Source organism: Grampus griseus (assembly GCF_964374135.1).
Source record: "Grampus griseus genome assembly, chromosome: 2".
Lineage (NCBI taxonomy): Eukaryota > Metazoa > Chordata > Mammalia > Artiodactyla > Delphinidae > Grampus > Grampus griseus.
The window spans coordinates 173989453-174010226 of record NC_139018.1 but is presented as its reverse complement, the minus strand read 5'-3'; the positions used below and the strand labels follow the sequence as shown (position 1 = coordinate 174010226).

Sequence of the window (20774 nt, the reverse complement as noted above, 5' to 3'; positions counted from 1 at the left end):
ACGGATAATTCTAGTTGTGGCCTTGAGGAAGGGAGCAGACATATAGACATAATGTATAGCAAAGGATATTTACAGTCACATTTCACGCACCAATAAATAATGCATTCACTTCTCAAAATGCCACAGCAAACGTGGGAGAGAATTTTCATCTATATTCAGGATTAAACTTTCTAATTTTAAATTACCAGACTTCAGCTGTAAATTTCAGTTGAAAGGTGTGAAGAGATTATTAATGAATCTTCTAAAAGTCTGGAGAGTGTTTAGAAGATTAACATAATAAAAATGTCCAGCCCTAGGCACGGCAGAAATTATAGGCATGAATTTATTGAGCACCTACTGTGACAGCACTGTGCTAGGTGACTGGGTTGTTTCTCATACTTCGTCACGCTCCGGCCTCCTCAATTTCTCTGTCATCTCTTACCGTGTTCACTTGGAACTGCACGATTCGAAGTGCAGCCCGGCTCATTTATTCCGTAAGGTTGGTCCCAAAGACATTTCCTCATTTGAAGGCGGGGAGGAGGGGAAAGCTAAGTCCCTACCGAGCACTTAAGACCTGACTTTCTTGGTATTTGTGGTGTTATCTACGTGGCCCTTCAGAAGTCCCCGAACTTGTACAAAGAACTCAGAGAAGATCGCAACCGCTCTGCCCCCAAGACCGCCCCCGCCGGCCCTCGTTTCTTGCCGGAAGGTCCTTCGCAGCCACAGCTGCCCGTCTAGGTACTAAATCGCGGCCTGTCGATAACCTCAGCTCTAAGTCTGGAAGCCTCGGATCTGGCCGGCCGGGGGCGGGGGCGGCCGAGGTGACAGCAGGTGAGCGCCCGGCGCGGAGGAGGAAGTGAGACAGGCCGGCGTGGGCATTACTCAGGCCGCGTTACCGCCGAGGTGGCTCGCAAGCGGAACTCCTCGCCCCTCCGTCGCTCCAGCTGGACTTCTATCTCGTTGAAGTCACTTCCCATCCCGGGTCGCGCGGGGGAAAACCGTGCGTCCGAGGAGGGGCAGAGAGGCAGACGTGCGGGGGTCAGGTGGCCTCTCCCCTGGCACCGCGTGTCCCGAACTAGCCCCTCTCCGCTCCCCGGACCTGCCTGCCCCGATCCCGGGGCGTCCCCGGGCGGCCCGGGGTGCGTGAGCCCCCCGTGAGGAGGAGGGAGGACAGGTCGCTCCGGCGACTCCGGGGGCAGCTCCGAGGACACCGGATCCCGGGGAGAATCAGCCAGACCCGATCGTGCCCCTGGCGGCCGCGGCGGGTGTGGCCGGTTCAGAGCCTCCTACTTTACCTTTCTCACTCCGACGGCCAGTCGCCCTTCGGACCACGTCCGCACCGATCCCCATCGCCCCCGCCCCCAACCCGCGACACCTGGGGGAAACTTCTCCCTCGCCCCTCAATGCAAACTCGGCCGCTCCCCCAGCGGCCGCAAACCGTCCTCTCCCTAGCAACAAGGTTCCGGCCGTAGAGCGAGCGGCTCTAGGTGTAAGGAAGGTGATGTCGTAAAGCCGCGAGTGTCGTAAACCAGGTGCGGTGGGGAGGGGGGAGGGGTGGAGGCGGAGGGGCGGGGGGGAAGGGGGAGGGAGGGAGGGGGAGGAGGTGACTCGAGCATTTAGACACAAGCGAGAGGATCATGGCGGATGGCCCCAGGTGTAAGCGCAGAAAGCAGGCGAACCCGCGGCGCAATAACGGTGAGTGGCGGAGCGGACCGGGGAGCGGCGGAGTCAGGGGGAGCCGGGCGGCTGGGGCGCCCCCGGGGGCGAGGGGCGCGAGCCGGGCTGGGGGCGGCCGGGTAGGGACGGGCCAAGTGGAGTGGGAAAGTAGAAAGTAGTGCTCTCTGCCCCCCTCCGGGCCGCCGCCTCGGGAGCCGCGCCGCGGCCGCCCGCTCTCCCTGAACCGTTATGTCTCTTACCTGGTCTCTCCGCCTAGCGGCTCCCGCCGCCCCTGCCGCCTCGCTGGACCGTTAGCCGCCGCCGCCGCCGCATCCCCGGCGCAGGCGGGCGGCCGGGACGCGGCGTCCACTTTTCTGGGCTCCGGGGGAGCGGCTGTTGCTTCTTTCCGCACTTTTCCCCACTCTTGTGCCCCTCGGCGCCCCCCTCCCCTCCTCCTCGGCGCCCTCGGCGTTTCGTCCCCGCGGCGCCGAGGCCCCGGAGCCGAGGAACTAACTTGTGCCCGGCGCTGCCTGTGTAGAGTGGCTTCCGCGCGCCCCAGCCCCGCCGGCGCCGGCGCTCGGGCCCCGCGGCTCGGCCGGGCGGGCGGCGGCGGGAGCGGCGGCCGCGGGCTGCGTGTCGTCCGTGCGCGCGTGTGCGCGGGCGGCGCGGAGCGCGCGGACGGGCTGGGCCGGCGGCGGTAAAGTTGGGACCGGCCGGCGAGGCGCGCTCGGCGCGGGACGGGGCTTCGCGGCGCGGGACGCGGGTGCCTAAGCGCCTTTCCTCTCCCGCGCCCGCGGCCGCCGCCGCGCCCCGAGCGCGGTCCGCGTCCCGCGGGGAGCCGGCGGGGGCGCGGGCGGGGCGGGCGCGGAGCTGCGGCCGCGGGAGCCGCGGGGGCCGGCGGGTTTGCGGAGTTGTTACCTGGTCTCGGGACCGGGAAGCACCGCAGACAGGTCCCCGCCCGGGAGGACGCCTCCTCCGCGCCGGGATGGGGTGCCGAGCGTGCGCCTCCCTTGTGCTCTTTCGGTTTGGGGAAGTTGTTACCTGGGCCGGACGCGCGGGGCGTGAAGCCGGCGAACGGAGCTTGGACGGCGCTCCGGGTCTCGGGTGGAAGGAGGGTGGGGGAGGGGCGGCCGGACCGACGGACGCGGGGCGCCGCTGCCTGCGCTGCGGGCCGCGGTGTTTACTGATGAGTGCCGTTGCGCCGGGGACGCACACCCGCCCTGCCTGGCGTGAGAGTTTAGAAAAATAACAATAATGACGAGAGAGCGAGCGCGAGCCCCGAACATGTGGTGGTGGTTTGCACAGTCGCCTTTTGCAGTTGGGAGAGACGGTGTAAGTTGACTGCATGTCTGCTTATCTCGGGCGCCGCTGTGCCCGCCCGCCCGCCCACCGCTCGGCAGCGAACGTCTGCTGGTGGGTATTGTCTGGACAGTTCCTGCGGCGACAGGGCCGAGGCTGGAGCGCGGCCCCCGCCCGCCCGGTACCTGTTTGGAGAATAATGGGCGGCAACGGCCCTGCCGCCGGCTGAGGCCGAGTCTATATAAGGAATTGCACGGACCTAGCGGACCGAGGGGCTCGTGTGGGTTCCTGCGTTATTTTTAAAACGAGTTTCTGAGAGTCGGGAAATAAAGGCGCCTGAAATGGGATCGCCGTGTCCGCCAGAAAATGAGGAAATGCGGGTTTAAGTCAGAACTACCCGGCGCTCGCCCCACCCCCACGCCTGGGCCCCTTTTCTCCCTCCCCTCTGGGATGCGAAACGCGAGGTTTTGTAACCTTTCCTGGCAATTTCAGATTTTGTGTGGGATTTCCTGTCTCGAAGCAGATACGAAGGTTTTAGGCGGTTTCAAGATGTTTCCTTCCAATCGTAAACGTAATTTTAATATATTCGAGTCGACATTAGAATCACCGCTTTCATGAACGGTGTTAGTTATCCAAATACACGTTTGTATTTTAAAGACCTCCGTTAGTTATGATCGATAACTAATACTGGGCGTCCTCATTGTGGAGAGATGACTTGTTACGGCCGCAGCGGAGCACAGGCTATTGCAATTTTAATTTCCTGTTTTAGCGTCAAATAGTGTGTGTGCTATATCGAGCTGTTGCTGCTGTGGCTTTATGAAAGGTAAGTTGGTTTGGAAAGGGCTGTTCGCGTTTTACCTTATTTAAAATGTTCGTCGCCAGAGAAAGGGGCTTTTCTTGTTGCTGACGACATGTGTGTGACATGTGAGTCTGAACCACCCAGCGTCTGTGCAGCTGCTGTAAACATGTTTACCTGAGCAGGAAAGGATGGATTTTCCTCCTAAAGATCCTGTGATACGAATATTACACCCATAAGGCATATCAACAGCTGACTTAGGGGGAAAAAGCGATCCCGAAAGGTACTTGAAATCAGGAGGAAAGAGAGCTGCTGGACGGCTGCAGCAAATGGCAACTTGCGCAGGTAGAAAAAGATGGTGTTTAGTTTTCCCCTGCGCGTGTCAGCCCCTCCAGTCTGCTGCTTTCATTCTCAAGGGAGCGATTTATTTACCGCGCTTGCTGTCAGTGTTTTTCCTTTGTGTTTACTATTAGGGAAACAGATTTGGGGCTGTTTAGCACAAAATGTCTCGTCTGCAGTGTGCATCACTCTCAGAAAACAAAAGGTGTTTCAGATAGCACTGTGCTACTACAGGTATCTTCCATTTTCATCAGTGTTGGCTCTGTCCTTGTATTTCTTTTTGTTCTCAGATGCATTTCATCCATTGCTGATTATTACAGCCACGCTATTTGATTAAGCCTCATGATTTGCAAATTAAAAATGAAGTTGTATGCCGTTGTGTTGTGAAACCTCATGATAGGTGCTGGTTAAGATTTCTTAGCAACGCAGTCATATTTAAGTTGCAGTTGTTTATTGGAGAGAATCGCTTGGAAAATGTTAACTCTTAAATCTTTTTAATGAAGGAATAAATGATGTATACAGTGGGAGGTGGTCATAGAGATACTTTATACTGTAATTTATATGTAAATAATTTTTTGTTCATTTTAAAATAAGGCATGCAGATTTTCTGCTAAGCCTTCAGTAAAACATTTTAATTTCCTTTCTGGAATATATCTGCAGAGTAGGATGTTAATGGGAGCATCAAGTAATGTAACTTGACAGGGGTAAAACAGTTGAGCAAGGTTTGGCCAGAGCCTGAAACCTTATGTAGTAACTCTATGGTGATGATGTTAGTGGTTTAAATTGATTTTTTTTTTTTTTTTACCGTTTATAATGTAATGCTTTGTTTGCTGTATTTTAAAAATCTGCCTTCTCATTTTCCACTTCTACTCTTTGTGGTTACTTATTTATTTATCTATTTGAGAAATGTACTCTAGCTGCTAATGACCATATACTGATTAATTCACTCTAGATGGACTGGCAGGTACATATCTTCTGTCATTTGCATTTCTACTTGCTGTCTTTGGAAACCACCAGTAGAGGATGCTAACAAAAATTATTATTGGTGTAGTATACCATAAATCTGTCTATCTCCTGTTGATTTGGGACCTCTGCTTTGATAGGGACCTTCAGTATAATTCCGGGTCTTACCCTTATTTAAAACTAGCCCTGGGTAAATTAGGCAAAAGCATTTTCTAGTCTGCTAGGACTGGAAAGAAGTAGGATTGTTTTAGCTTGAACAGTTGTATAAATTTGGTCTTTTTAAATCTTGCAGCTGAGATTGCTGTCAATTTAGTCTTGCTGTAGACCAGTTGTATTACTGCTGTTTTAAAGAAAGTTTTATGTTGTTAGGTTTAGAGAAGAATATGTAATGATCGGTCCGTATTTGTTTTGCATTCTTACTATATTTTTTAATCTCCTTTTTCATTCATGGTAAGATCCCTGGAAATATATATTTTTAGACATTAAAAAATGTAAATGGTTGGATATGGTAAGAAAATTTGAAATTAATTGGTGATATTGTGTAATTATTTTTTCATAACTTAGATAGACTTAAAACTATACATGGGTTGGCAGACAACTACTGAAGAAGGTATTTAACAGCGGTCACTCAGATGTTAGCGATTTTTATCTTTTCCTTCCGCTTCTGATTAAGATTCAGAATCAGGTAGTGTATAAATTTTAAATTTACCAATTATAAATTAAGGAATGAAACTTGTTTTGAAGTTTTAAATGCATTTAAGAGTCTCTGTAGTTTACTAATTATTGTGGGCTTGTTTTCAAAGAATTCTTTTCAGCAAATATAGATTGGTATTGTAACTTATATTCCATGAGATTTAATGTATTTAGTTATGTCTTTTTGGCCTGTGTCTATATAATTATGTTAATGTTACTGTAAACTTTTAGAAGCCTTTCATTAGGTCAAATGTTAGAAGTATTTACTTCCCTAATGTTTTTTAGGTATTTTTACCTAAATATTTTTTTAATGGTATTTCTGTAAATGCACCAACACCAGTACCATAATGCAACAGTAATACTCTTTATCTTGAAATAAGTAGGAATTATGTGAATTATCAGGTAAACCTGTGTGAATTTCTCATTTTAGGGTGTCATAGTTCTTCGAGAGAGAGAGAGAGTGTGTGTTTGTGTGTGTGTGTGTGTAAATATAGTTTTACATTTCCTGACACAGTTCTTGAGTGTGGTGTTCTAATTCCTAGAGTTCAGTAGTGAATAAGTTTGGTTACTATCAACTTATTTTTTTTATGAACTGAGGAACTTTACCACAGAGCCATGACATATACAGTTGTAGCATGGAGCAAAACTTAAACTATCTTACAAATTGAAGGTACCAATCACTTGTTAAAATGATCCTAGCATAAAAGCATATGAAATATTTGGTTAGTACTTTTTTTTCTTTCTTATATCCAGTGTTTTTGAAATGCCATACCCTATGTTTGCAATTTCAGTAACTTTGAAGCCTGTGGTGAGAAAGTTATATCAAGTTGGGAATGATACATTTAAAATAACAACTTGTTTCTCATAGTTGTGTTTTTTTTCCCTCCTTTTTTGCTTTCCCCTGTATAAATCACTACTAAGCATGTGATTAGAGCCAGATGTAAACACAGATGCAATATCGTGGAATTATATCGTTAGCTACTCTTAACTACCTGTAGTGAATTGCAATGGAGGAGAAGAAAAGTCATGCAGATGTCAGAAGAAGATACACATTGGTGTGCGAAAGTGCAATGAGAGGTTAGAGGACTTGGTGAAATGGTAGAAATAGTATTTAGGACTGAAAAAGGTTTCTTAATCCTTGCAGTATGATCACTAATTTAATGGGGAAATGTATGTCCATCTCAAATAGAGCTATAAGCTAAATAAAACAAAAGTTCATTGTTGAAAGAGAAGTAAAATATTTTAAGTTAGAAAGATACCCTGATTAGGAAATATAATAAAATGTATTTTTAAATACTTTTTAAAAGGCTGTATGTTGTGCCTATAACTAGCTAAATGATCATTAAACTAGTTATATTAAAAGTAGAAAATAAATGGATATACACATAGTAGGAAAAGTTCTGTAGCAACCCTGGTTAAAATTAAATGTGATCTGTTATACAAGCATTGCTATAGGAAATAATCTTTCCTTTGGATGGGACAGTGGCTTTTTTTCTAAGTTTTTCCAACTTTATTGAGATGTAATAGGCATACAACATTGTGTAAGTTTAAGGTGTACAGTGTGATGATTTGATACATGTGTATATTGCACATGTTTGCCACGATAAGGTTAGTTAACACACCCTTCACCTCACGTAATTACACTCTGTTGTCGCCATGGTGAGAACATTAAAACTACTCTCATAGCAGCGTTCACATACAGCATACAGTTCTGTTAACTAGTGTCCTCGTGCTGTGCATCAGTTCCCCGGAGTTTATTCGTGTTATAATTGAAAGTTTGTACCCTTTGACAGACATCTCTATGGGACAGCGTTTGAAGAATTGTATCTGCAAAGGAAGCATTCTTAGGACGTGGATTTTACCAAATACAGTTTTTCAGTATGCTGTGCACGTGATGGGATGGGTTATACTGCTTGTTAACCTGAAACGGAGTTTCTTGGAAGTTCGGCAACATACTTCAATAGCACGGTGCTCTCTAATGAGTAAAGTTTGCCTGTGGATTGTGTTCAGAGAAAAAAATTTAATTTTTACAACTCACTTCATTAATTTTGTTAAAACGTATTTTGGAGTATATCATTTAGGTGTAGATAAATCCAAAGATTCCAGAAGGAACAGCCAAAAAAGCGGAATTCAAGTCCAAGCTATGAAACGTTTTATTAGATTCTTATTTTTCATTCTCTAAGAAGTTGTTTTCCTCTCGTTTATTTCGTCAGACGTTTCCTTGTTATTTAATACAGGTGCTCTGGAGACATAGGGAATGCAGTTAATTGTCCATGTACACATACATTTTTCTCCTACAGTCAACTCTGTGTATTCCTGGGACTTGATGTGCAGGGTTTAGGGTCTGCACTGTAGCTGTTGGTGGAAGACCTCATAGCAGGGCAGCCTGGAGGACCTTCATCCTCGATTTTGCTGCAACAACTGCATCTGTGCTGGAATTATTAGGAACAGATGTTTCGTGACCTCTTAATTCCCCCTCCCCTTCCCCCTCCCCTTCCCCATCCATATTTAAACTTCAGTGTGAATGAAGATAAATATGGGAATGATGTCAGTTTCTCATGTTTATTATTGTATTCTAAAAATATTGCAAGACATCTCTTTTCTCTTTTAAAATGTTCCAGTTTCAAGATTTTAGGTATATTCTAATTCCAGCTTTTTTGAGATATTTTAAATATTGTGATATCAATTCTCTTTTTATAAAATGTGACACCACTAATTTTTAGATACCTCAGTTACTATTCATGGTCACCAAGCCACAATATAGTCTAATTTCCCTTATTTTTAATGTCTTTATATCCATTTAATCCACAGATCTAATTGAATGCTTGGTTTTTTATTAAATGCTCAGGGGGACCAGTTTGTTGATTAAAAAATTCATCATTCTCTTGGAATCTTACATTTTTAATATGGAAGGGCTTTTAGGGAATCATCATTTTTAATCTGAAAATTGATATAGGTAAGCTGAAATTTAGGGCCTTCAAGTAGAAACTCCATACGAGACTATAACGTGTGTTTTGAGAAGGGGCAGTGGTGACGCGTGGAATAGTGGGTAGTAAAATCCTTAACGGAACAGAGTGTCTGAACCTGGGCTCAAGTTAACGTCACTCTGACTTAGGTACTTGCCAAGGCTCTCTGAACATCACTGTATCTCTGATGTTTTCTCCTTTCTACCCTAAAAAACGAAGTTGCTATTCATTCCTATTGCTACATCACTTTTCTAAATCTCTTTTGATACTCTTTTATTTTTTTTTGATTGCGGGGGAGGGAATAGTTGGAGCAGAGAGAAAATAATTTCATATGAATAAAAATTAAGAAAATAAAAATTTAATAAAAGAAAATAAAAATTGTGGAGCTGGAGGGATTCGGACAGTCATCCAAATCCATTTTTTTCAGATAAGCAAACAGGTTCAAAGAGGTAAAAGGACTTTGCCAAGTTCCTATTACTAGTTTGCTTGGACCAGGTTACAGCTTCTCAGGCCGGTAGCTCGGTGTTCCTTTGTTAGACCGTTTTATCTATGATGATAACAATGAAGAAGTATAAGCTGCGAATTTTCCAATTTGTCAAAGTAAAAACCAAATGCATTGTGTAGAATACTCAATCATCTCATAAAAATGGATTTCTAATCTATTCCCATAAATCCATCAAATTTAACAGTTAATGTGCCAATACCACTTAAAACATTTCGGGTGCAGAGAGTAGGTTTGGTCTGCTTAGAGGCATATGCTCCCATTATTTGGATTGTAACTTTCCCTCTTCATTCCCTACCTCAACTCCCATTCACCCTGTCCCACCCTGTCCTTCCCAACCCTCACTTCCACCCAGTCTAGGGTGTTTTATATAGGTCCTTGGCTATGTCTCTTTCCTTGTAAAATTATCTAGTTCTTTGTGTGTTTTGCATCTGTATACCTGATATTTTGCTGTATATTTTACTTTCACCACCCGTGTTGTTCGAGATCTGATCTGTTCATGTTCCTGCAAGTACATCTAGTTCATTGCTTCCAGCTGTGCAGCATTTCATGGTTTGTGTCAGCACTTGTCAATTACTCATCAGTTCCCCTAATGATGGATGCCTAGGTTGACTCCAACTCTTGGGTACAAATAATTCTGTAAAAAACATCTTTTTACATGTTGCTAATGGCTGTGGAAGAGTTTCTTAGGGAACATACATCCAGGCACAGTATTGCTGAGTTATAGGTTAGTCACATAGTTAATATCACTAAATTCTGCCAGATTATTTCTGAAACGGCTGCACCACTTTTTACCTTCACCAGTGTTAACATCAAAATTCCTATTTTCTCACAGTTTTGTCAGCTTTTGGTATTGTACAACATCTGCATTTGGCTAGTTTGACAGTTGTTAAATAGAATATTGTAGTTGCTTTAATATGTATTTTCTTGTTTACTAGCGAGGTTGATTATTTCTTCATATCCTTGCTAGCCATCTGAGTTTCCCTTTCCATGTCTGGCTTATTCATACTCTTTGCCCTCCTTTTTGGCTCGGTTTCTACTTGTTGATTTCCTAGAATTCCTTGTGTATTTGAGATAGTAATCCCAATCACCTGTTGACTTTGCCTGTGGTATGGAAATCCCTAATTTTAATGTATTTACATCTGTCAAATTTTTGACTTTGTGGGTAGTAAGAAGTCCTTCCTAATCCATGAATTGCAAAAATATTTTCTTTGATTTTCTTCTAATAGTTTTGTAGTTTTACCTTTCATATTTAGGTCTCTGGTGAATCTGGAGTTTATTTTTTGAATATAGTGTTTCTTTCTGAAGGGGAGCAAACGTAGTGGTTAAGGGTTTGGGTTGATCCTGTAATTTACTAGATGAGTCACCTTGGCCAAGTTACTTAGTCTCCGTATGCTTGAATTCTCCCATATGTAAAATGGGGATGGTAACCTTAGAGTTTATGAAGCACTGCGCTTAGCACAGTTTTAAGCATTCAGTAAATGTTTGCTTAAAGTTTTATTTATATTATTAGATTATGTTCGTTTTAAATGCATCTTGCATCAACTGACACCTAATTCCTTACTCTCTTGTCCACAATTAACTTTAGCTGACATAACTGCCATCTAAAAGGATGTTGTTATAAAATTTATTCATTGCTTCTATAACTTTGACCTTAAACATTGCTTAGTTGTTCTGGCCTTAAGAACAAGGCTGTCTGTTAAATCAGTAATAGAATAGTAATATACACTGAGGCTTCATCTTATAGCTATTAGTATATGTTTTTTAGCTTGAGGAAGGCAGCCTTGAACTCTTTTTTAAAGAGCATTATATTGAGAGAGACCTCACCATATTACTTCATGTATAATATTGACCTGAACTTCAAGGGTAATGTCCCAGTATTATTCAATTGCATAAAACAAAGAACCTTGACCTGGGGAGGGTAGGTAGGGAGGGTTAGAGGGAGGGGATAAGGGGATATATGTATACGTATAGCTGATTTACTTTGTTTACAGCAGAAACTAACACAACATTGTAAAGCAATTATACTCCAAAGAAGATGAAAAAAAATTGAGTAGCTTAATGAATGTGGCATCCACAACTTTTCATGGTTTCATTCATTTAGTTTGGAATATATTGAAGAAGACAGTTGTATGTCTTCCTAAAACATAGTATGTTCTTGTGCTTGTGGATCAAGGCAATCCTAAGACAAAAGTTAAAACGCTACCGTGTTTTGTGTGTGTGTTAATAAACTTTATTGAGGTATAATTTGCATTCTACACTGAAGCTTCATCTTATAGCTATTAGTATATGTTTTTTAGCTTGAGGAAGGCTGTATGTATACACTAGTATGCATGTACCATTTTGGTGAGTGTTGACATACCTGTGGCTACCAGTGTAACCACCACCACAGTCAAGATACAGAACGTTTCCTGCTTGTACCTCATCTCAGTCAATCCTCCCTGCCTCTGCCCAAGCAACCACTGATCTGGTTTTGATCCCTGAAGGTGGATTTACTGCTTTAGGGTTTCATATAAACAGAATCGTACAGTATGTGCTGTCTGTGTTCTTTTGCTCAGCATAACGTTTGCATCGTGTTGTTGCATGTATCGTAGTTCATTCTTTCTGTGTTGCTGAGTAGTCTTCCATCGTGTGATGGAATTGGTTTCTCTCTTCATCTACAGTGGGCTTCCTACAGGCAGACCTTGGAGTTTGGTTCCAGACCACCACAATAAAAAGAATATCACAATAAAGTGTGTCACATGAATTTTTTGGTTTCCCAGTGCATATAAAATGTTTACACTGTCCTGTACTCTGTTAAGTGTGCAATAGCATTGTCTTAAAAAACAGTGTGCATACCTTAATTAAAATACTTAGTTGCTGAAACATGCTAACCATCATCTGATAACAGAAGGTTGCTCCAAACCTTCAATTTGTTAAAAAAAAAAACAAAAACAAAAACCCGCAGTGTCTGCGAAGTGCGGTAAAGTGAAGTGCGATAAATCGAGGTATGCCTGCATTTGAGTTGGTTCTGGTCCTTTGCTGTAGAATAAAGCAGATATGAGTGTTCACATCCAATTTTTCTTGTGAATATATGCTTACGTTTCTTTGGGTAGAATTGCTGGCTCATGTAGTAAGTGTTCGTTTAACTTTGCAAGAAACTGCCGAACTAGTTTCTAAAGTGCTTGTGGCATTTCACCTTTCACAGTGTATGAAAGTTCTAGTCGCTCCAGTCCTTGCAAACGTTTGTCCACGTTTTAAATTAGGCTATTCCATGGATGAAGAAGATGTGGCACATATATACAATGGAATATTACTCAGCCATAAAAAGAAACGAAATTGAGTTATTTGTAGTGAGGTGGATGGACCTAGAGTCTGTCCTACAGAGTGAAGTAAGTCAGAAAGAGAAAAACAAATACCGTATGCTAACACATATATATGGAATCTAAAAGAAAAATGGTACTGATGAACTTAGGGGCAGGACAGGAATAACTACGCAGATGTTAGAGAGTGGACTTAAGGACGTGGGGAGGGGAAGGGTAAGCTGGGACGAAGTGAGAGAGTGGCATGGACATATATGCATTATCAAACGTAAAATAGATAGCTAGTGGGAAGCAGCCGCATAGCACAGGGAGATCAGCTCGGTGTTTTGTGACTGCCTAGAGGGGTGGGATAAGGGAGGGTGGGAGGGAGGCTTAAGAGGGAGGGGATATGGGGATATACGTAGGAATATAGCAGATTCACTTTGTTATGCAGCAGAAACTAACCATTGTAAAGCAATTATACTCCAATAAAGATGTTAAAAAATAAATTAGGCTATTCCAGTAGGTGTGTAGTAGTATCCTTTTGGTTTTAATTTGGATTTCACTGATAACTAATGATGTTGGAGTATCTTTTGATGTACTTAACGGCCACTTCTGTATTTTCTTTTCTGAAATATCTGTTCTAATCGTTTATCTACTTTTAATTGGGTTGCTTGTCTTTTTATTATTGAGTTGCAAGAGTTCTTTTTATATTCTGGATCCAAGTTCTTTGTTGTATATAGATATTTAAAGTATTTTCTCCCTTTCTGTGGCTTGTACCACATTTGATGAAGTCGAATTTATAATCTTATTCTTTTAGGCTTTGTGCTTTTTGTATTCTAGGAAATCTTTGCCGAGTTGAGGAAGATTTGCTGCTATGCTTTGTTTTGTTTAAGTTTATAGCTTTAACATTTAGGTCTGTGATCCATTTCAGGTTAATTTTTGTCTCTACCTTGTTTTGATCTTCATCTGCAACCCTGCTTGAGATAGCCTTGAGTAGTTTGCAAGAGACAAAAACTTGATCTTACTCATCAAAATTCAGTATGAGAATTTCTGTTGGAGGTTTTTAAGAATATTTTTCAGAACCGAAGAACCAAGGCTCTTGATTGTAGAGGAACACAAATCCTGCTTTCCTGGTTTTATACATTTTTAAACAGCACAGTTCCATTGTGTCTAGTCAGCGTTTTCAAGATTTCTGTGTCCTGAACACACTTTGACTTCACGGAGACGTTCAAGGCTAAAGTTTCCGGGAAGGATGCTTGAGAGAGAGTAGCCGGAGTTGAGCTGAGTGTGGATGTTCTCTTGATGGCCTCTTACTCCTGTGTGGTGTCAGTGAGCTTAGCACTTCACTCTTACACTAGCCAGTTACTTCTCCTTCCTCTGGTCTGTCACGCAGGCTGCTGCCAAAATTATCTCTGTGGAAAAAGTCTGATTCAGTCATTACCCCAATTAAACCCCCCCTTGGATCTTTATTAACTTACAGGACAAAACCAAGATCCTTCGCATGAGATCCCAGGCCCTGGTTTATGGTCCTGCCCTGCTGTTTCTTTCCTCTCTCTGGTGGCCCCTCCGACCTACAGATGTCTGGGTCTTTCTCCGTGTCTTTGGAGGTACTTTTGTTCTCTCTACCTAATACACACTTTTTTCCCCACTACCCCATATGTTTTGGTATGTTTTGCAAGGTGGACAGGAGTTCATCTCAGGTATTTCTTCATCTGAAATGCTTTCTGTGATCCCTTTTCCATTTGTCAGAAAAAGTTAATTCTCTTCTGTTACACCGGTGGATCCATCTTTTTTTTTTTTTTTTGCGGTACGCGGGCCTCTCACTGTTGCGGCCTCTCCCGTTGCGGAGCACAGGCTCTGGATGCGCAGGCTCAGCGGCCATGGCTCACGGGCCCAGCCACTCCGCGGTATGTGGTATCTTCCCGGACCGGGGCACGAACCCGTGTCCCCTGCATCGGCAGGCGGACTCTCAACCACTGCGCCGCCAGGGAAGCCCGGATCCATCTTTTATACTTGTATTATTGTGCTTTTTCTGCTGTGTTATGGTGTGTTTCTGTGTCATCCTCCCTATCTGACCCTGGTTTCCTTTAGGATGGAGACTGTCTTCCTCACCCTGGCATACCAGGGGGTAGTCGAGTGGTAGTAATGATGTGGCAGGCACAGCCCTACCGCATCTACACTGCTGTCCGCGTGCCAGGTGCTTTACATCTGACTAGCTAATTGGCATCTCACAGTGATCCTGTTACGGTTTTTAGACCCTTTTTGTAGGTGAGCAAACAGGCAAAGAGATTAAGTGATTTACCCAAGTTCACACAGCTGATAAGCAGTAGAAGCGGGATTTGAATCCATTTAGAGTCTCTACTCCTGCAGCCAGCGCCCTTTCTTGCCTCTCAGTGAACCGGCACATGGTGGGCATTCAGTGCGTGTTGAATGAAGGTTAACCCTGGGAGAAGAATTTTATTGCCCTGCTCCCCTCTGCCCCAAGGATAACTTGAAAGACTAGATAAAAATTTTATATATTTTATAATATTTAAAAGCGTATACATCTGAGTTGGTTAATATTATTTTTACTCAATTGAGAGCTTTTTTCAGTTCATTCTTCTTGGACTGGTGATTTTTTATTTAAGTTAAAATCTTGCTTCCTGTAAGTTTTTTCCCATAAAAGGTAACTTATACACCAAATAAGGCTACTTTCCTTTTACCGAGGCGTAAATGCTTGATCTTGTTGATTTTTAGCTACATACTTTACCCCTTATATTGTTTAAGGAAAGAAATGTTTAGTTACTTTGAAGTTGATTACAGATATATTTATTTACTTATTATTTATCTTTTTCATGTCCTAAAATGTTTATATGTCACTGGACTAACTCCTATGTGATTCTTATTTTTAAGATAGTATTTTTCTATCTAACTTTTCTGTTTATTTTTATCACCTATCCCTGTTCCTTGAAAATTCTTTATAACTAACTTGTATCTTATTTTTGTTCGTAAAGGTCTCACTTTTTTATACTCCATTTAGCTCTGTGTCTGGCTTGAACATTATAGATATTAATGCATAATTCCTTCTGATCTGGTATCCTTTGGTGCACTTACAGAAAGAGCATTGAACTGGAAGATAGAAGTCTTAGATTCTAATATTAAATCTGCCATTAATTGGCCTATGAAATTGGGAAAATAATTCAATTTATTTGGGCCCAAGTGTGTTCATCTGTAGAATGAACATGATGGATTACTGTGTGCAAGGCAGTGAGACTCTTAGGATGAAAGATACAGTATGTTGCCCTGAATAGCTTCCAGTGTACTAGGGAAGAAACATAGGAAAACAAACCTTAAGAATTTAGTTTGGTGACTGATGTGATATTTCTGTCCCACACACATGGAGGGGATGGCCACGTCTTAAAGGATGTGTGTCTGTTGTCTTAGTAAAGATGTGGAAAATAATATTCCAGACAGGGTATTGTATGTGCAAAAGCACCTCCCTCCCTCCCTCCCTCCCTCCCTCCCTCCCTCCCTCCGTCCCTCCCTCCCTCCTCCCCTCCCCTCCCCTCCCCTCCCCTCCCCCTCCCCTCCCCCCTCCCCTCCCCCTCCCCTCCCCCTCCCCCTCCCCTCCCCTCCCCCTCCCCCTCCCCTCCCCCTCCCCTCCCCCCTCCCCTCCCCCTCTCTCCCTCTCCCTCCCTCTCTCTCTCTCTCTCACACACACAGACACACACACACACACACACACACACACACACACACACACATTTTGGGACCTGCAAGTCATGTTTGGGCAAACTCTGTAGGGTGAGTGGAGGAATGGCTAGAGATGAGGCTAAACAATTAGATGGGAAGCAAATGAAAAGAAAGCTTTATACTGCCATGATCGTTTTTTATCTTGGAAGTGGTGGGGAATTGCCAAAGGTCTTGAAGCAGAGAGTGACAACGATTATATACTTCATCATCCTCTTTATGTATTAAATGTTAAATGATTAGGGCTTCCCTGGTGGCACAGTGGTTGAGAGTCCGCCTGCCGATGCAGGGTCACGGGTTCGTGCCCCAGTCCGGGAAGATCCCACGTGCCGCAGAGCGGCTAGGCCCATGAGCCATGGCTGCTGAGCCTGCACATCCGGAGCCTGTGCTCCGTGATGGGAGAGGCCACAACAGTGAGAGGCCCGCGTACCGCAAAAAAGTAAAAAAAAAAAGTTAAATGATTAAAAATCCAAGAAGATATACGCTTGCTTTACTAAAAGTGGGAAAAGTATAAAAGTAAACACTGATTTTTCCTGTGTTCCCGAGTTTTTGCTTGTATACTATAACACTAAGAGAGTCACACAGTAATTGCTCTGATGGTGTGGCCACCATCATGACTGTCACCACTACCGCTTTGCATCTATGAATAAAAGGCTTACTTCACTAGAAGCGGAAGTGGCCTTGGTTGGAGGTGACTGCTAAAGTCTGTGCCCCAAGCTGGCTGCTTCTGAGCTCTGCACTATTTGGAGGGATTTTGTATTTTTATTTGTTTCCTCTTTTCAAATCAGTAAATCACAACCAATGCAAATGTGTTGTGGACTTACAGTCCTATGGAATAAGATGGTTTTGCTGCCATGAATTATGGTTCTCCAGAGATGTAAAATCCTTTGCGTTTATTATTACGAGACAGTTTTCTGGATCGTTCCTGGCACTCCTTAATGGTCTGTGTAGAGCTCTGTCTCGTGAACCTGTTATATGTACTTTGTCACCGGCTCCCTACCATAGGTATCTAGTAAAATAAGGTAGATGATGCCGTTCTCTTGGCTGGCATGATCCAGTACCTGCTTCCCTATGTTAGACGAGGCTGGTAGTGAGCTGGCTCTTTTACTGTCTACATGGAAATAACTAGGCATCTACAAAACTTCCATATTCCAAATAAAATAACACTTTGTTTACCTGAATGTTTCTGATTCAGAATAGCTGTAGGACTGGTGTGTGTTTTTCTTATTAAACAAACGAACAAAAATTCAGGCTTCTTTGGGAAATTTCACTGTATGCTGCAGGATAGATGAAAACTAGTGCCTTTCTCTAGACCTAGTGCTGAGAAAGCACACTTTTATCATGTTTCATCCACTAAGGTAATAATTCTTACGTAAAAAATACCATCTTATTTATATATGTTTTCTGAGTATTTCACATTGGACCTAATTTTATGTTAATTAAGGGGCTTTTGCGCTCTATATGTTAAACTGTATTTTTAAATCAAAACTTAGAAAACTAACCTCATCTTACTAGTATTCATTTGTACCTTTTGTACCTTATTTATATGTTTAACTTACCATGTGTGACAACAATAAAACGTAATACCATGTGTGACATTAGTAAAACTTAACTGTTGTAAAGTGCTTCGTAATTTTAGCTCTTACCACGTCAAGCTGGTTTTTTGAGTGAGGAGCGGCCGCCTCCTTTTTATCCGTAGTGGACGAGTGTGGAGTTTACTAACTTCAGAAATGGTTTATGGCAGGAAGGCAGACTTCGGCAGTCTGTTCTTCGGAAGTACCTTAGGCATGTGGGGAGGGAAGCAAGGTGTTGGCTATTTTCAGGGTTCAGGGCCACACTAACCCCCACCTGTTCATGGTCACCTGAGTTGTGAGAGCCTGGGGTTGCCACCTGTCCTTAGTGTATTGGGTTGAGGCAGCAGTCAGTTATCAGTCGTGGTCATACTTCCACCGTTACGTTCTCTGAGTTTCTGATCACCGTAGTCTCACGGGTAAGGAAGGTGGTTGCAGATGGAAGGTCTGAGATGTAAGGATAGAAAACCCAGGAAATGATAAATAAGGGTAGGTTTAGACAAACACTGTAAAATTTGGGAGGAGGGTAAAATTACTGATAAGCTGTAGACCCTGGTAAGTTATATATTCATGTTAAAATTTCTGAGATGAGGAATAAAAATCTAGAAATAGTATGTGTATCTTCCAAACTAGTAGAGGAGGGAAATAGAATGAGAAAAAATACTCAATTTTTTTAAAAAGACAAGGAAGAAGAAAAGAAACATAGAAAAGGGGATACAAGTAGAAAGCACAAAATAAAGTAGTAGTAATAAATGCAAATATATTAGAAATTAAATGCATATAATTGGAAAAATGCTCCTGTTAACAGAAGCTGATTGTCAGATTGGATAAAATAACAAAATCTAGTTATGTGCTCTTTATAAGAAACATACCTTTAAAAAGGATATAAAAACTTGAAAATAAAAAGGATAAAAATAAGACATGCCTGATAATACTAAAGAAAGGTTCTGTTATGTGGCTATGTTAATATGGTGTAAGGTTGACTTTGGGAGAAAAAAAGTATCCTAGACAGTGAGGGTCACCAAATAATGACAAAAAGATAAAAAGAACGGTAATTTAAAATTGCTGTGTACCTGATAATATGCTTTCAAAATATATTAAGCAAACAGTAGGACCACAGAAAAAACAGGCAAATCCATCAGCCTTGTAAGTTATTAAAAACAGTCCCCCTTACTAAAGAAAGATTTAAATTGATTTTTAATAAATTTAAAATAATTTCTCTGCTTATTAGTGTTGGAATAAGCAGAGAAAAATCAACAAAAATATAGAAGATTTTAATAATAGCATTTACAAGCACATGGGGAACATTTTTAAAAACTGATAATATTCTGGTCAAATACAGCCAGTTTTAACAAATTTCAGTATATTGGCATCACTGCATTCTCTGTTTACAGTGCCATTAACTATAAGTACATAACAATATATATAACAATAACTATAACATAATTTCCCTGTATATTTGGGAATTCAGATGTATTTACAAAATAACTCTTAGGCCAAAGAAAAACTCAAAAAGAACATTAGAAAATATTTATAATTTAACAGTATAAAATACTGTATATCAGAAGTTGTGTGATATAGCTAAAGTGGTACTTTATGGAAACTTGTAGACTTTAATGCTTATTTACAGGACTAAATGCTGAAAAATAACTGAATTCTTAAGAATTAGAAGAAGAATAAAAGAGTACTTCAAGTAACATAAAAAGGAAATAAATGCAAGTTAGTGAAATAGAAAACAAAAGTAAATCAGAGAGGAAAACAATGCAACTAAAAGTAGATTATTTGAAAAGACTAACAGAATTGAAAACTGCTGGCAAGATTAGTCAAGGGAAGAGAGAAGTCACAAAGCAGCATACTTCTGGAATGAAGAAGGGGGTGTGTTCCGATAGCTGTTTCGGGAATGGCCAGCTTTATGCTCCTGTAGTTGAAAGTTTAGATCAAATGGACAAATTCCTAGAAAAATATAGCTCATATTGATTGGCTCAAGAAGGGATAGAAAACTGAATGTTCTTAAAACATAAAGGAAAAATACTCTCTCAAAAATACTAGCTCCACACAGGTTACTAGAAAATTCTACAAAATATCCAAGGGGTAATAGTGAGATGCTCATTAAGGAAACGTGATCATCAGTAACAGCATTGGTATTGCCAGTCAGTGGAGACAGGATGGCTCTTTCAAACACTGGGGTAGTTGGGGGCTTCCCTGGTGGCGCAGTGGTTGGGGGTCCGCCTGCCGATGCAGGGGACACGGGTTCGTGCCCCGGTCTGGGAAGATCCCACATGCTGCGGAGCGGCTGGGCCCGTGAGCCATGGACGCTGAGCCTGCGCGTCTGGAGCCTGTGCTCTGCAATGGGAGAGGCCACAACAGTGAGAGGCCCGCGTATTGCAAAAAAAAAAAAAAAAAAAATTGGGGTAGTTGGTTAATTAAGTGGAAGAAAGTTGAGCTGGAGCATCACCTCATAATATTCAGAGAAATCACTTGGGCTGGATTATAGATCTAAATCTGTAGGTGAGGTGAAGGCATAGTTAAAGTAAAACCACACCACTTTCTAAAGATAACAGAGCAGAGTATTTTAATGACTGAATAAATACGGTAAAAATGCATAAGTAGAGCAAAAGGTGAGCAAACATGACTACATCAAAATTAACAATTTCTTTTCACTAATAGATATCTAAAGACAATAGGGATTAGTATTCACAAATAAAGATCTGCCACGCAGTGGAATAAAGGTAACAGAAGACTGGGCAAAGGATTTAAATGTGTACTTCATAAAAGAATAAGTCATTTGGCCAGTAAGCATATTATAAGATATTCAACCTCATGAGTAATCAGGGAAGTGCATATTAAAACCATATTATTAACCAAATGCCGCAATGAGAAGGCATTTCATTTCTCCTAGATTCTCAAAGATTAAAAGCCAAATGATATTTCTGTTCATGTAAATATGGAGTGACTAGAACACTTGCTAGAAAAAATACCCACTAGAAAAAATTTGGT

At 42.3% G+C, this 20774-nt stretch overlaps 1 protein-coding gene across 4 annotated transcripts in view; it reads left to right on the top strand.

The window, feature by feature from the left end:
- Window positions 1-1601: 1601 nt before the first annotated feature.
- Window positions 1602-20774, top strand: part of ZEB1 (zinc finger E-box binding homeobox 1) — a 194554-nt gene continuing 175381 nt past the window's right edge. For all 4 annotated transcript variants that reach the window (XM_082647931.1, XM_082647929.1, XM_082647930.1 and 1 more), the window contains exon 1: window positions 1602-1674. In XM_082647931.1, the coding sequence (XP_082504057.1) occupies window positions 1617-1674 (58 nt within the window). In that variant the 5' untranslated portion in view covers window positions 1602-1616. The remainder of the gene's footprint in view (window positions 1675-20774) is intronic.